The sequence below is a fragment of the Talpa europaea genome (genome assembly GCF_964194135.1).
Source record: "Talpa europaea genome assembly, chromosome: 10".
In the NCBI taxonomy this organism is placed as follows: Eukaryota; Metazoa; Chordata; class Mammalia; order Eulipotyphla; family Talpidae; genus Talpa; species Talpa europaea.
Genome location: NC_140077.1, coordinates 108,023,293 through 108,038,614, shown reverse-complemented (window position 1 = coordinate 108,038,614; position 15,322 = coordinate 108,023,293). Strand labels below are relative to the sequence as shown.

The window sequence follows — 15,322 nt, the reverse complement described above, 5'->3', positions numbered from 1 at the left end:
TCTTTATTCTTCTATTTTCTGGAATTTAACAATGGAACATCATTAATTTAATGAACAGGAAATAACTATGTAAATTTTATAGATTATCTTACGAAGAACAAGCAAAAGACCCATTGCCCTTTTAAGTAAGCAATTTGTTTAAAAGAGGCCAGGTAGCAAAATGGAGATACTGAAGATTCTGAGAGAAATGCAGCCATCAAGCTCCAGACTTTGGCTAGGACAGATGACGCTGGGGAAGATAATGAAACTGAGCAAACCCAGAAAGGGATGACCAATTGGTGGGGCCTCACCAACTTGCAAGTACAGGGCACAACTCCCAAAGAAGACACACGGTGTGAAACTACAGTATCAGGATTTATTGACTAGGGCATGGGGAAAAGACTATGGATGGAGAGGGAGGGAGGGAAGGAGACAGAGTGTAAGACAGACAGACAGACTAGGTTAGCACATGGCCAGCCGTGGCTTGTCCTACCATAGATCATGTCCACTGAGCAGAGACCAAAATTCATGTGGCAAGCTGGCAGCTTCTACAGACACCCCTTCTCACTAGCAGTTTAACTGTCAGAAGCTCAGCAGCTTAACTGACAGGAGTCTCAACAGATTAAATACCAAAATTTCTAGTAGTTTAAGTGCCCAAAAGTTCAGTGGTTTTAACTACCAAAAGGTCCCCCCAAAGCCCCAAAGCCTCAGCCCAGTGCCATTTCCCATCAGTCCCTACTTAGGGGGTGGAGAGTGGAAAGCTCTAAACTACCAGGCAGTTGACAAGAGGCAGTAGTCTAGAGAGCTCCACCTTCTACCATGGAGTTGGCTACCAGTGCCTCCCACTGGCTGGGCAGTGGCTCCCCACTGTTCCTCTTAGAATCACCTTCCCTCAGTAACTCTAGGAGAATTCTAGGTTAGGGGTACTCATTTTTGCAGGCCTACCTGCCCGCTTGGTCATTAGGGATAACTTCTCAGGTGGCAGAGGCTGACAATTCAAATAGTAAATGCAGGGCCCCTGGAGTCAGAGACCAAGGTTAGAATCTCTGCCGGTAGCCAGCTCAATGAGCTCAAGCAAATTATTTAACCACCCGAATCAGGTTTCTCATCTGTAATGTGGAAAACTACCTACATTTTAGAATTTTTATGCAGAGCAATGGATACAACATAGGTAATGAACTTAGTACAGTGCCTGCCCCTCAGAAAATGACAATTATAGGAGCCATTTGTATATCAGATTGAGATGTCCATATTTACACGGTTTATAGTTTTCACTAAAAGGCTTAAGCACATAAAAAGGTTGGAATGTCAGCCTTTTGAAATTTAAATGTGTGCGAGTTTTCAATACAGGTTCCAAATGCAGGAAGGATAGTCAGTATTTGCAACTCTGTTTACAATTATCTTTAGGGGGCCTCCACAATTATCTTTAGGGGGCCTCCCTGGTGGCCCAAGGGGTTAAGCACCACACTATGAAGCAATCCTGCAGCCACTGCAGCACGAGTTTGATTCCCAACAGGCCAGGGAGCTACCCACATGGTGCAGCAGACCTCTCCTGACTCACCCACTGCTCCCCTCAGCAGTGTACTTCGGTCACTCTGCCTGTTCTGTTCCCCACTCTGTCTCGGTGAATCCTCTTACCCCCCACCCCCGCATCTCTGGTCTGTACCCCAGCTCTTGTATGCACAATAAATAAATCTTTTAAAAAAAAAACAATTATCCGTAGCATGCTCTTTCTGCAGGATCCCAAGTAACTAAGCAGCCCTACTCCTACATTGTAGCAACTGAAAACCCGGCAGCCGTGGTCTACCCGTCCTGTATCCTGACTCCAGCGGGCTCCGCGTCTGGTCCCAGGGAGACTCAGAGATCTTCAGCGTAGAAAATGGCTCGTCTGGAAGGTAACCACCTGCCTCCTGAGAGCCGTAATACAGCCAGCAGAGGACTGTGGCAAGTGTTCCTCGGGTGTTCTCCAACAGCTGTCGCAGCTTCCAGCATCCTCCTCCCCGCCCGCGGCCCAAGCGGCGAGCATCCCCGAGTACCCTCTCCACCTGTCTGCTCACCTGGAACCGCATCCCTGCAGCCCCGCCCTAAGCCCCGCCCCCGGAAAGCCCCTCCCCGCCAACTACCAATCAGAGCGCGCTCAGGGAGCCGGATGGGGCGGGCCCATGTGGGCGCTGCCGACGAATCACCAACCTCACACAGCGGGGGCGGAAGCGGAAGTCCCGCTTTGGCCCGGGCTTCCGTCGGGCTGTCCCGCGGGAGAGTGTGGACATCCTGGGGCCGGCGGGCTGGCGTCCTCGCCCCCTTCCTGGCCGCAGCCTCGGGCTTAGACACGCCGGCGAGCGCGGGAGGAAGCCCGGCCGGCTGCCCAGGGACAGCGCGAGCGGGCAGGCGGCTGCGGGGCCGGAGCGAGCTGCGTGCCGGGTCCCCCGAGGCCGGCCCCGGTGCCGCCGCCCTCCCCGAGGCCATGGTGCCGGCGGAGCCCCGGGCCGTCCCCAGGTGAGGGCCGCGGCCCCGCCCGGCTCCCCGCGCCCGGAGCGCCGCCGCGGAAGGCCCGGGTGCATGCGGGGTGCGGAGGAGAGGATGCTGCCCGCGCTGCCCCCCGGTAGCACCCCGAGCGGCCGCGCTTGCGGCGGCAGCAGCTGCGGAAAGCACAGCGCAGGCCAAGGAGGCGACTCGAGCTGCTGGTGAGGTCGCCCCACGGCCCTCCCCGGGGCATGCAAGTTGACAAACCAGCCCAAGAACAGGGCTCCCCACTGCTGTCTCCCTGGAGCTCTCTTCCCCTGCGCTACGGAGCTGACCTATGCGGAAACATGCCTTGCACCTGCACCTGGAGGAACTGGAGGCAGTGGATTCGGCCCCTGGCCGTGGTCGTCTACCTGGTGTCCATAATGGTCGCCGTCCCCCTGTGCGTGTGGGAGCTGCAGAAGCTGGAGGTAAGAGGCTCCTGCACAAGCGGCCGCCACCCTTGCCTCTGCCCGTCCGAGGCTGCAGGTCTTTATCCTGGACCCCCCCCCCCCAAGACTGGGATCCTGAAGACGGTGCCTTGTAAAGGAGCCACGCACCCCGGCCTGGTTTCTTGTTCAGGGTCTTTCAAAACAAGCTACTAGCGGGACGAGGGTGGGGGCTGAAGAGGGGCGGAATAGGGTGTGTTAAGATAGAGCTTAGGTGCGACATTGTTTTGCAGGTGCTCTTCTGTTTCCTGAAAGCAAGGTAATTTTATTCCTGAAATCTGATCTCTTCAGATACTGGGTTTAACTAGACCAAATAAACTAGCTGGAAAACCCTGTCAAGAATTTTACTAGCGTTTAACGAGCTTCCTGGATTAAAGGATTCTAAATGGTTTAACTTTGTTGTTCGTTTTTACTTTAAAAATTTGCTCTTAACCAAAAAAGGTTTTGCAAAGTCTCCTGCTTAGTTTTGATGTCATCTTGTTATTATGACATCAATAAAGTATTACAAACTGGGAAACCCCAAGGAAAATACCTAACAAAAATTATAAAATGAGCTTTCATTTTGGAGTTAAAAAGCCAGAAAATATTTTTTACTTACAAAACCAGTTTTACCGGTACTATGACTGAGGAGACTGTGGCTGTTTTAACCACTTTGTTATGGAAAAGATTTTTACTAACTAAACAATGTGTTTAGCATACATTTATTTTCTGTATGTTCATTAAATTATTTTATGTTGACTTTCCATACTGGCATAGTCCGTATAATTATTTTTACTTTTAATATAATATTCCACTACATTAAATATCTTCCATTTGTCACATATTTAACTTAATTCTATAATTTTCTACCAAAATTTAAGTAAAGATATTTCAATACAAATGAAGATCTCTTTCAAGTAATTTTGAGAGTATACTATAGAAACTATTTTTACATATATATTTTACTAATTTTGTTTTCCTGCCCGTTGTGTGATACTTGCATTAATAAATGATTATTTGAGTTCCAGTGATAAGTCAGGCTTATCTTCCGTATGGTGAGAGAAACAGCACCTACCTTTCTGGAATTTAGTGGTAGAGACTCACACAACCACCAAAAACAGGTCAATGAAATAAAATTGAATAAAATACTGTGGAGGAACTTTAAAAAAATCTAAGAAATGAACTGGCTGGGCAATCTTATTGCACATTTTGAAAGATCACTCTGCCAGCAATGGGAAATGGAGGGAAGTTAGAAAGCTCTTTATGGTTGGTAAGAAGAGGTGGTACCCGGGTTCCGATGACGCATGGCCCACGTCAGGAAAACAGACTTCAGAGTCTCCTTGGAATGAAGAAGCAGGAGTTGGCAGTGGGTTGGTTTTGGGGGGAGAAGCAGTGAGAGAGTAAGAAACCAAGGACCAATCTGAGGTTTCTGTCTTGGACAGCAGGTAAATGGTGTCGGTTACTGAAGTGTGTGTGTGTGTGTGTGTGTGCACGCGCGCGTGTGTGCGTGAGAGAGAGAAAGAGAGAGAGGGATTTGTCACAACAAAGGTGATATTTAAACCCTTAAGGAGAGATGAGATTATAATGGGGAAGAAGTAAAAAAGACTGAAGAGAGTATCAGCAGCCACTGCAGCACGAGTTTAACCCCTGGCCAGGGAGGTGACCCACATGGCGCAGCAGACCTCTCCTGTCTCCCTGCTGCTCCCCTCAGCAGTGTGTTTCAGTACATCTGCCTGTTCTGCTCCCCACTCTGTCTCTGGTGAATCCTCTCACGCCCTACAACCCAGTTCCTGTATACATAAATAAATAAAATAAAACTTTAAAAAGTAAACTTAGAGACACTAAATAGAGCATGACCCCAAGATTTAGGTATAATTTAATCTTAAAAACTTTGAAACTTAGGACTTACCCTCATTTTATAGATGTGGAAACTGAGGCAGAGTGGAAGTGGCTAAGTGACATTGTGCTTAGCACATGCCTGCAATATCCTTATGATTATCTTTATTATTATTATTCACATAAATGAGTTTATGTATCCAAAATCATTACCACTGTGCCTAGCACATTGTAGCTGCTCAGTAAGCATCAATTAGTGTTGCTTTTAAAATATCACTATTACTACATTAGAGCAACAACTTTTTCTCATGGAATAGCTTCTTAGTTGGGACTAGTTTCTCCATTGAACACCTACAGCAAAGTTGTCTGCATTTACTTCAGCACTGGATAAAATAATTTAATGCTTACGGACAGTTTTGCATGAAAAATACTTGTCTTAAACCCTAGTGTTACCACATGAGCACTGTGAGAAGGCAGTGGGAACAGAGAGAGCGCCCCATGCCCATAATAGGACATGTGTTCATTTATTAGAATGGCAGGATGCCCGCACCTGCACTATTAAAACTGTTTCTCTCACTTCGCCAAGCGTGTGTAACTGAAGTCAAATCTTTAAATGCAGCCAGGAAACAATGCTGCTCTGTAGTCCCTTCTCTGCCCCTGGTCCTCATGCCTTGCCGTCAACCTGCTCTTCTCTCAGGAGGGTTGCACTCAGACAGCTCTGCCTGTTCCTTGCTGCTCTCTGCTCTGCAAGCACTTGGCGGAGGGAGAACCAGCTCACCCCTGGAGGCTTGTCACTAATGTTTCTTCTTTCCTCTCCTTTTCTCAAGTTACCTAAGAGGGAAAATCTACCCTAGGTATCTCCTCATATCGTGAGCCGAAAACACCCCACTCATGACTGATATGTTCTAGAATGATGTTAATGTATCCTTACATCAGTCTAACTTATTTAGAGATCATTGTAAATTAGAGGTAAATAAGTGGGATAATTAGTCATTTCTGCAGGTACCTAATGCTGACTTAAAATGGTAAACAGGTACAGGCATAAAATGGGTCCGATTCCTTATGCATATTACTTTTTATATAGCTAAAAATCAAAGTGACTATAAAACGATTGCTTTCAACATAATGGCATTCATGTGGACAGATGATTTTTTTTTTTAAATTATCACTTGCCATGTAAAAGTGGTACTAACTCTGTTGCCAGGCAAGTTTTTGTTGTTATTTTTAATCTGGCATCACCGTACTGTCATGATTCAGTCTCCTGTCACTTGCCTTAATGATGGTTGGGAAGAACTCTCCTCCTTCCAACACACTCAGGAGTTTGACCTTCATGAGTCAGAGCGCATCGTTTTTTCTCTACAGTCTAGAGACTACTTGGCACACAGACAGATGGTAAAAACAAACGTGGGCATTAAAATCCCTTGGCAGTGCTGCTTTTAATGATCACCCTGTAATAGGGAATATTTAGACTATGTTTTTAGTATTATTTTACATCATTGTTAAATATGCACTCTAAGTGAAATTGTGTAAAGCAAAAATCCCTGGAAAATGATTACTATAATCTCAGCTGTTTCTTTTATACATGCTTGCTTTCCTCTCACTGCTTCGATTAATCTCCAGTGTTCAGCAAGACTTTTGTATTTGTATTTCGTTTTCCCTACATTTTTTTTTTTTTTTAAGATTTATTTATTTATACAAGCACTGGGTACAGTCAGAAGCGCGGGAGGGTGAGAGAATTCACCAGAGCCAGAGCGGGGAGCAGAGCAGAGCAGGCAGAAGGACCGAAGTACACTGCTGAGGGGAGCAGCGGGCGGCAGGAGAGGTCTGCGCGCCATGTGGGACCCTCCTCCGGTGGCCGGGGAGCAGCCGGGGATCGAACCGGCGCTGCAGAGGCCGCGGGCAGCTTCGCAACCCAGCGCTCAACCGCTGCGTCACCGGGGAGGCCCCGTTTTCCCTACATTTTTATTTAGAAATCCATTTGTTGTAAAATACATTTGTTTTTCATACTTTTGTATTTTACTTCTTTAGTCTTTGGCCCTTGGAGGGAAAAAGATCCTGTGCAGAATAGTGATACTGTAAGTTGTGGACTTCAGTTCTGTTTTGATAGTTAATTGCTCAAAGCCTCTCAGGTACCAAAATAAATGCACACATTTTCCCTTTCAAAAGTTAGCAAGTGAGGCCTCCCTGGTGGCACAGCGGGTAGAGAGCAGCACTGTGAAGCTGTCCACAGCCTCTGCAGCGCTAGTTCGATTCCCCTCCGACTGGGGAGATTCCCACAAGGCACAGCAGACCTCTCCTGCCTCACCGCTGCTCCCCTCCACAGAGTACTACAGTCCTGCCCATTCCACTCCCTGCTCTGTCTGGTGAATTCTCTCACCCTCCCACGCCTCTGGCCTGTACCCCAGTGCTTGTATAAATAAATAAATCTAAAAAAAAAGAAAAGTTAGCAAGTGCTTTTTTCTTTCTTAATAGTATTCACAGTCTTTAAGGCAAGGGTACAAGTTAGTATAAAATCAGTTCCCCAGTATCCCTCAAATGGAGTCTCACATAAATTTGTTTTTACCAGATAGAGAGTGAACTGCAACTCTGCCTTAGAATGAGATGGTTCATTCTAAAGTATGTTTTTAGAAATTGAATGAGATGGTTCATTCTAAAGTATGTTTTTAGAAATTGAACTTTTAAAGAATAAGATAGTGATCAGTTACTGACCTACAAACAAAATTAGACATTGTTTAAATAATAATACCCTAGGTTAATGCTGCTGTATATCTGGGGGGTAGCATGTGATAGAACGGTTTGGACAGTAATATTGGCAGTGTTTATCACATAGAAGGGTTAACAGAGATGATGCCTGTAAAGAACTCAAAGTATCAGACAGAGAGGCAGCACCCAGTAAATGTTTAGCACTTAGGGCTGGGGAACACTGAGGTATGCAGAAAATCTGCATAAGTTTATATACCTTACAGATAAAAAGCAAAGGAATAAACCAGTAAAAGATTTTTATACTTAACTTGCAGGGAATTTAAAAACTTCTCTACATCTCCAGCTACCGTGATCAACTATTAAAAGTAAATAACAGACGGGGGGACCTGACATGACGTGACTATTCTTAGTGTATGTAGCACCATTACAGTAGGCCCGTGAGAAAAATCTGCCTCCTCCCATCACCCCAAAAGTACAAGTGGGGTATTTTTACTGAAGAAATAAAAATAGTAACTAATCGTTTAGAAAATATCACCCCTTTTTAATCATCAAATAGATGAAAGTTTGAGGAAAAAAACTGAGTTGAATATCAGAGAATTGATGTGGACATTTCTTTGGCTTCTCGAGGTTGGAATACACACCAAGGCGTGGTTTATTGCCGGGATCTTCTTGCTGTTGACTATACCCATTTCACTCTGGGTGATACTGCAGCACTTAGTGCACTATACACAACCCGAGCTACAGAAACCAATTATAAGGTAAATTTTCTATTTTGAGTCTACTAGTGTTGTGTTGGCGTACGTCATAACTATGCTATAAAATGGTTTTGTTTTCCTTTCCAAATAGGATTCTTTGGATGGTGCCCATATACAGCTTAGATAGTGTAAGTATCTTTTATTTATCTCGTTAGCTAAAAATTATGGTTGATGATACTATGCTTAATAGAGTGCTTAAGGTAACAAAAGTGTGTCATTTGGCAATAAGGAGTCAGTTTAATAAACATGAAAAGGGTCACTTGGTTTTTAATGTTGATAAAGATTAAATACAGTAATAGAAAATCAGATGTTTTAATTATTTTTAATCTCTAGATGTTTTCTTTGCTTAATCATTTAAAATTTCAGATTAGCTCTTCATTCTTTTAAAATACAATATTTTATATTATCCCTTTCATTTGTTAAATCTTTTATTTGGGAAAAAAAAATTCCCCTAATCTCTTCTACACTTGCAATTGTAATAACTACTTTAGTTTGATTAAATAGAAATTTCTCTAGCACCAGTTTGTGTGGGCATGTCAAGATAAACTTCAGATTATACTTAAGAACTCAAGTATATAATTTACCAGCGTTCAAAATATTTATTACTTTTAAAAATTCATTTCGCAGATTGTCTGGTAGCCCTCATAATGATAAATTTTAGAAAGTTTGATATAAGTATGTGACAAGGCATCTCAAATTTAAAAATTAGCTTATTTTGAGTACCGTGAATTGAGAGTAGTGATTCATTTTATCTTAATTGCAGCTGTTTTTTTCTTTAACATCTGTGCTTTTTTCATAGTGGATAGCTTTGAAATATCCTAGCATCGCCATATACGTGGATACTTGCAGAGAATGTTATGAAGCTTATGTCATTTACAACTTTATGGGGTTCCTTACCAATTACCTAACTAACCGATATCCAAATCTGGTATTAATACTTGAAGCCAAAGATCAGCAGAAACATTTCCCTCCTTTATGTTGTTGTCCACCATGGACTATGGGAGAGTAAGTATGTTTGGTTTTAATTCGTGTTTTGGTTTTAGTTAAGCCGAGTTTCTGAGTATCACTCAGCAGAGCAGTACGCAAAGTGCATTTGTGTCTTGGTCTCAGTCTTCGCTGTATTCTGGGTCATTTCTTCAGTTCTGCCTTCCAGTTCTTGATTTCGTCACACCTTTCAGAGGTACTAAATTGAATGTTTAACCATCTGCATAGACATCCTGAGTGATCTCAGGTTTGGTTTAAAAATAAATTCATGAAACACTGTTGGTTTAACCCAATTCCAACTTAGTTTAATCTTTCAAAGAGTTTGGGACAGACGGTCTGCCTGTTCAAAGTTCCCCGCTCTGGCTCCGGTGAATTCTCTCACCCTCCCGCTCTTCTGACTGTACCCAGTGCTTGTATAAATAAATAAAAAATAAATCTTAAAAAAAAAAAAGTTCCCTAATTTAAAAAAAAAAAAAGAGTTTGGGACAGAAAGCCCAGCATGTCCAGCCAGAGCATCCTCATCAGGAGGTCTTGTGGCAAGGCCAAGTGCAGTCATGCAGCCCCGCCCTCACGGAGGCATCAGTGGGAGCGCACAGTCAGCACACAGTTCCCCTAGTTTTATTCAGTCCAGAACACAGCACCTCAAGGTCTTTCTGCCTGACTCAGTCTAACTCTTAGATTAGGGACTTTACAATAGGTGACGTTCTCCTAGGGGTGCGGGAGCTGCCAGGTAAGCTTTGCCCCCGGGCAGCTGGTCTTTGAACAGGACTTTATACTGTGCTCTCAGGACTTTTTTTTTTTTTTTTGGTTGTGTTTGTTTGTTACTCTTTATAAGTGCCTCCCAGCCCCCTAAGCGTGAGCACAGGAATAAATGTAAACTCTTGCGGGATCTTTGCTTTGTCCTTTCAGAGTATCTAATCAGTGCTCGCTGGTATATTTAAATACCAAACATGAAAAGAAACTGAAAGCTAAGTGTAAATAATACTTTCCAAATACATTTTCACATACACACATAATTCCTTTGTTACTCAGTTTTTCTTCCAGAAGCATAAACCTATTGTTCCTTTTGTTCTGCACTACCCTTTTTAGGAGTATGAGGCTGTATGCACAAAATAAGGTCTTTCAGAATATATAGTTGACTAAATTAAAAAATAGTATTGCCATTTAGAATCATTAAATTAAATATGGTATCATTTGTTAAAGTGATTTTAATTTGGGGACTCTGAAGGTATAATCTGATATTACTTAAATGAGTAGTTGAAATGTTCAACCCTTTTTCTTTTGCAGGGTATTGCTGTTTAGGTGCAAACTGGGTGTGTTGCAGTATACAGTCGTCAGACCATTCACCACCATCGTTGCTTTGTAAGTGCACCCACCTCATGTTTTTGGTTTTTTTGGGAAGATTTATTTATTCATGCATACGAGAACTGGGTACAGGCCAGATGTGCAGGAGGGTGAGAGGATTCACCAGAGACAGAGCAGGGAACAGAACAGGCAGACAGACCGAAAGCACTGCTGAGGGGAGCAGCGGGCAAGACAGGAGAGGTCTCCTGCGCTATGTGGGACCCTCGCCCACTGGCCGGTATTGAACCAGCGCTGCAGAGGCTGCAGACAGTTTCACAGCACTGTGCTCAACCACCTGCGCCACCAGGGGAGGCCCTCATGTTGTTTTTTTAAATCCTCATGGTCTTAATGTGGAACAACTGAATTAAAAAATCCTAAGAAGGGTGTAATTGATGAACAGGATGCTTTAAATAAAATAGCTTCTAGATTTAATTATTGCTGTCAGTGCTGTATTTTAAACCACATTTTGATTTAATTAACCATGTTAATTTTTACCATTTTCTAGAATCTGTGAGTTGCTTGGTATTTATGATGAAGGGAACTTTAGTTTTTCGAATGCTTGGACTTACTTGGTTATAATAAATAATATGTCACAATTGGTAAGTAAAGATTTATCTATTTTAATTGTACTCAATGTCTAGCTCTAAATTTTCCTAGAGAAAGTTTCTTCCTGAAATAAAACTTGTTACTTTTTAATCTGAAATTTGATTTATAGGAAGAATGTTAACATAGCTCTTTATATATGTATATAGATACAGTAATGTCTTTGTTAATTATTTGATGACTTATACCTTTACTTTTTGATTGTGTTCATTTGATCATTGCATAGTTATGTGGATATGTCATAAATAAAAGCTTAGTGTTCTTTAAAAAAAACCACAGCTATCCTGTGCATATTCTGTGAGAGAGTGTGTGTAATTGTTACATGACAGTACAGGATTTGATTAAAATTCTCTGATATTAATTTGAAACTAAAGGAAAATTAAGAACTTCAAGTTTGAAAAAATGATGTTCTCAGAGCTATAATACTATAAAGATAAAGCTGTTTGATTTTTTTCTACTTAAGAATGTACATTTTATTTAAAATCTTTGGTTAATTCTTTCAGCAAAATAATAGTTGCAGTGGTACGCATTATGCTATTAAGGTTTGTAATAAAAATTGAATGCCTGTATATCTAAAGTTTTTCCATATGTTCAAACTCTTGGAACCCACGCTTCCACTTCTAGGAATGGATCCTTATTAGATGATCCGAAGTAACAAATGACTCTCTTTGTGTATTATCGAAAACCTATTATTTATATTTTAGCCAAAGGCTGGAAACAATCCAAAGCCCAGGGAAGGTGACTGGTTGAATAAACTATAGTCCTTCCACTGGCCAAAATATCTGCGATTATTCAAAATAACTCTTATGAAGTATATGTACAGTACTTTGGGGGAGAAAGTCAGGTGACAAAGTGTTATATTTAGTTGATGATACCTGCTACAAACTACCTTAATGTGTAAAAATGTTTGCATATTAGCACAAAGAATAACTTTACTCTTTCTTTACTGCTTTCATATTCTGTGGTACTTTAAATGAGCATTTTATATTTAAAAAAAAAGTTTTAGGAAAACTTTATTCCTATGTAATACTGTATTAGTTCAGTACAACTGATTTCTAAAAATGCTTATCAAATATTGAGCATTTATTTTAAAAAGTAAACTCAGCTGGACTAACATACTACCCACAAGAAAAATTATTCCCTTCACTCCTTCCTTTAGATATGTCACAGCTTTGTGAAAATTGGATTTATTTAATATGTTGTCTTATAAATAATATGCATACAATATTAGATATACTGATAAATAAGCCCAGCCCTTAAAAAGTTAACAGTAATTTGTGTGGAGAAGCCATAAGTAAGCAGATGTTATTTTGGCTACTTGAGAGCCTTTTCTTCCCTTCTTAGCCATCATTTGTTCAGTTTTCTGAACACATATTTTAATCTAAAAATAGCATAGTAAAACCTAGAAAAGATTTTACCTAACACATTTCTCTGAACTAGGTCTTTGGTTTACTACTTACATATTTCTATTACCATATTTAATTTTTCTTATTGAAGAAGTTTGTTAATCTTGATTGTTTCTAGTTTGCAATGTATTGTCTCCTGCTATTTTATAAAGTACTGAAGGAAGAACTGAGTCCAATCCAACCTGTTGGCAAGTTTCTTTGTGTAAAGCTAGTGGTTTTTGTTTCTTTTTGGTAAGTATCTTTTTCTCTTAAATATTCTGATTTTCTTAAGGGCAATAAAATTTGATTAAAGAGGATTTTTAAAATAATCTTAAAAGTCCAATTTAAATGTCTGTTTACCTTGTAAAAGTCCTTTCTTTTAGCCCCTCTTGGTTTGTTATAATCAGATGATCATTGTAACACTTGTAAGAAGAAATTTGAGACAACCTAAATGTTTCAACACTAGAAGAATCATTAAAATAAATCATGACCCTAACAAATAACAAAATGTATAAGAATTTATAAGATAAGCATGTTACAGAATATTTAATGATTTGGGAAATATAAGTAAAAGCATTTCTTTTAAACAGTGCAAAACTATATATGGTCCCAATTCTATAAAGTGGTAGGTGATGGTAGCCTAGAAACAAATGCACCTAATTTAACAATGCTAAAAAAAGGGAAAAAGAAAAAGCCTTGAAATCCCACCACCCAGAAAGAATAATCAACATTTTGGTGCAATCATGCCATGTAAAACTGCAGAAATAATTTCATACTGTAGAAACTTGCATGACTCAATGTGTCTAGTATACCAGACATATTTTTTGTGAGTAAAATGAGAATATAATTTTATTTAGGTTTTTGTTATTTTGTTGTGGATAAGTTCTTAACCAATCTCCTGTTGACATTTAAGTTCTTACTTTTTTTAACATTATGAGCAATATCGAAGCCAGCACTGTTCTTTATAGAACTGTGAAAGCTTGTCTCATTAATAGCTGTTTGTATTTAACTGAGGGTCATGTCCCCAGATGTGCTTGGAATGCTCAGCATGACTCTGTCTTGGAGGCAGACCCCCCCCCCCGAGTTTGTCTCTAGTTTCAGTACTTAAAATAAGATGAGTTTTAAAAGATTGTTTTAAAAAATAATCTGAATAATCAATACAAGTGTATATAACATTTGAGTATCCTTTATTTCATCTTGAATGTGTAGGGAGGACTTAAAAATATAATGAACTGTGTAATTTAAAAAACAGAAGACATAAACCAAATACTGAAGTTCTAAGAACAATTAAAATTCACGTGACAAAACTGTACAAGCAGAATAAATTTATACGGCAAATAAATGTACTTAATATACACAGTGTCTTCAAGAATATGCTTTGAAGGCAGGGTGGTGGTGGGGGTGGTGGGGGTAGTCCACAGATTGTACTGGGGTTTAACTTTTTTAAATGGCATATTTTTAAAACAACTGCCCATTTTATGCTTGATATAGATTTGGCGTTTACCTTTTCCTAACATATAGGCAAGCAGTAGTTATTGCTTTGTTGGTAAAAGTTGGCGTTATTTCTGAAAAGCATACGTGGGAATGGCAAACTGTAGAAGCTGTAGCTACAGGACTGCAGGTAAGTAGAACCATGTCTGAACTCAATAAAACATTACTGTTTTTGTTAAGCATTTTTACATATGGTCTCTTAAACCTGACAACTTTTAGACTATTGGGCTATTATATCCTCACTTTACAGGCGAGGAAACGGGAGAGTCCTAGAGAAATTGGCCATAGTTATTGATAGCAGAACCAGGAGTAGAACCTAGATTTTGTTATTCCTAGTCCATTTCTCTGTCTGCATTTCTCCACTTAGTCCTTGGGTAGTGGATTGAGAATGCATTGTACTTTGCTAAGAAATATTTGCTCAAGGAAGCACAAGACAGATTGAAATTTTTTGAAAAGGTCAGAAATAATTTTGAAAAACAAAATAATGAATAGAATCATGGGGGAAAAAAAAAAAAAACCTAGCTGTTAAGACTTGAGAACTCCTTTACCTACACCACTAGACCGAAACTCAAAAGACACTGATGATGTCCCTGTTGCTGCTGTTGCAGGACTTTATTATCTGTATCGAGATGTTCCTCGCTGCTATTGCTCACCACTACACGTTCTCATATAAGCCGTACGTTCAAGAAGCAGAAGAGGGCTCATGCTTTGACTCCTTCCTTGCCATGTGGGATGTTTCAGATATCAGAGATGATATTTCTGAACAAGTAAGACATGTTGGTAAGTACCAGTCATGTAATTTCATCCAGATTGGCAGGTTATTGTACTTCTGTTAGAGTCTAGAAGCTATTTAAGAGATGAAGGGACTGCGTGAAGCAGTACCACAGTAAGGCTCCTCAGATTAGAGGGAAGGGGGGAGCTTGCTTTTAGCATGAGTTTATCTTGGCAAAAGTAAAACTTTGGGCTAACTTTGAAACCTTTGTATCTTAAAGGAAGGACTGTCATGGGACATCCTAGGAAAAAATTTTTTCCTGAGGATCAAGATCAAAATGAACACACAAGCTTGTTGTCATCATCATCACAAGATGCAATTTCTGTTGCCTCCTCTGTGCCACCTTCACCTGCGGGTCACTACCAAGGGTTTGGACACACTGTGACTCCCCAGACTACACCTACTACGGCTAAGATAAGTGACGAAATGTTTAATGATGCTGCAGAAGAGAAAAAAGAACATTCAGCTAAATCCGTGGCCTCCTGAAGAGCGTGCAGACGCAAACTGTGGTGCCATGTTATTGCATTTCCTCGCGGCCCC

At 40.8% G+C, this 15,322-nt stretch overlaps 1 protein-coding gene across 1 annotated transcript; it reads left to right on the top strand.

Moving 5' to 3' along the window:
• Positions 1-2,762: 2,762 nt before the first annotated feature.
• On the top strand, positions 2,763-15,268 carry TMEM184C (transmembrane protein 184C; the record flags this gene model as incomplete). Its single annotated transcript, XM_084245595.1, has 10 exons — positions 2,763-2,912; positions 8,076-8,206; positions 8,295-8,331; positions 9,003-9,208; positions 10,475-10,549; positions 11,037-11,130; positions 12,659-12,771; positions 14,041-14,140; positions 14,619-14,794; positions 15,007-15,268. Exons 1-10 carry the CDS (start codon positions 2,790-2,792, stop codon positions 15,266-15,268), a joined length of 1,317 nt encoding a protein of 438 aa, XP_084101721.1. The 5' UTR covers positions 2,763-2,789.
• Between the last annotated feature and the right edge of the window lie 54 nt (positions 15,269-15,322).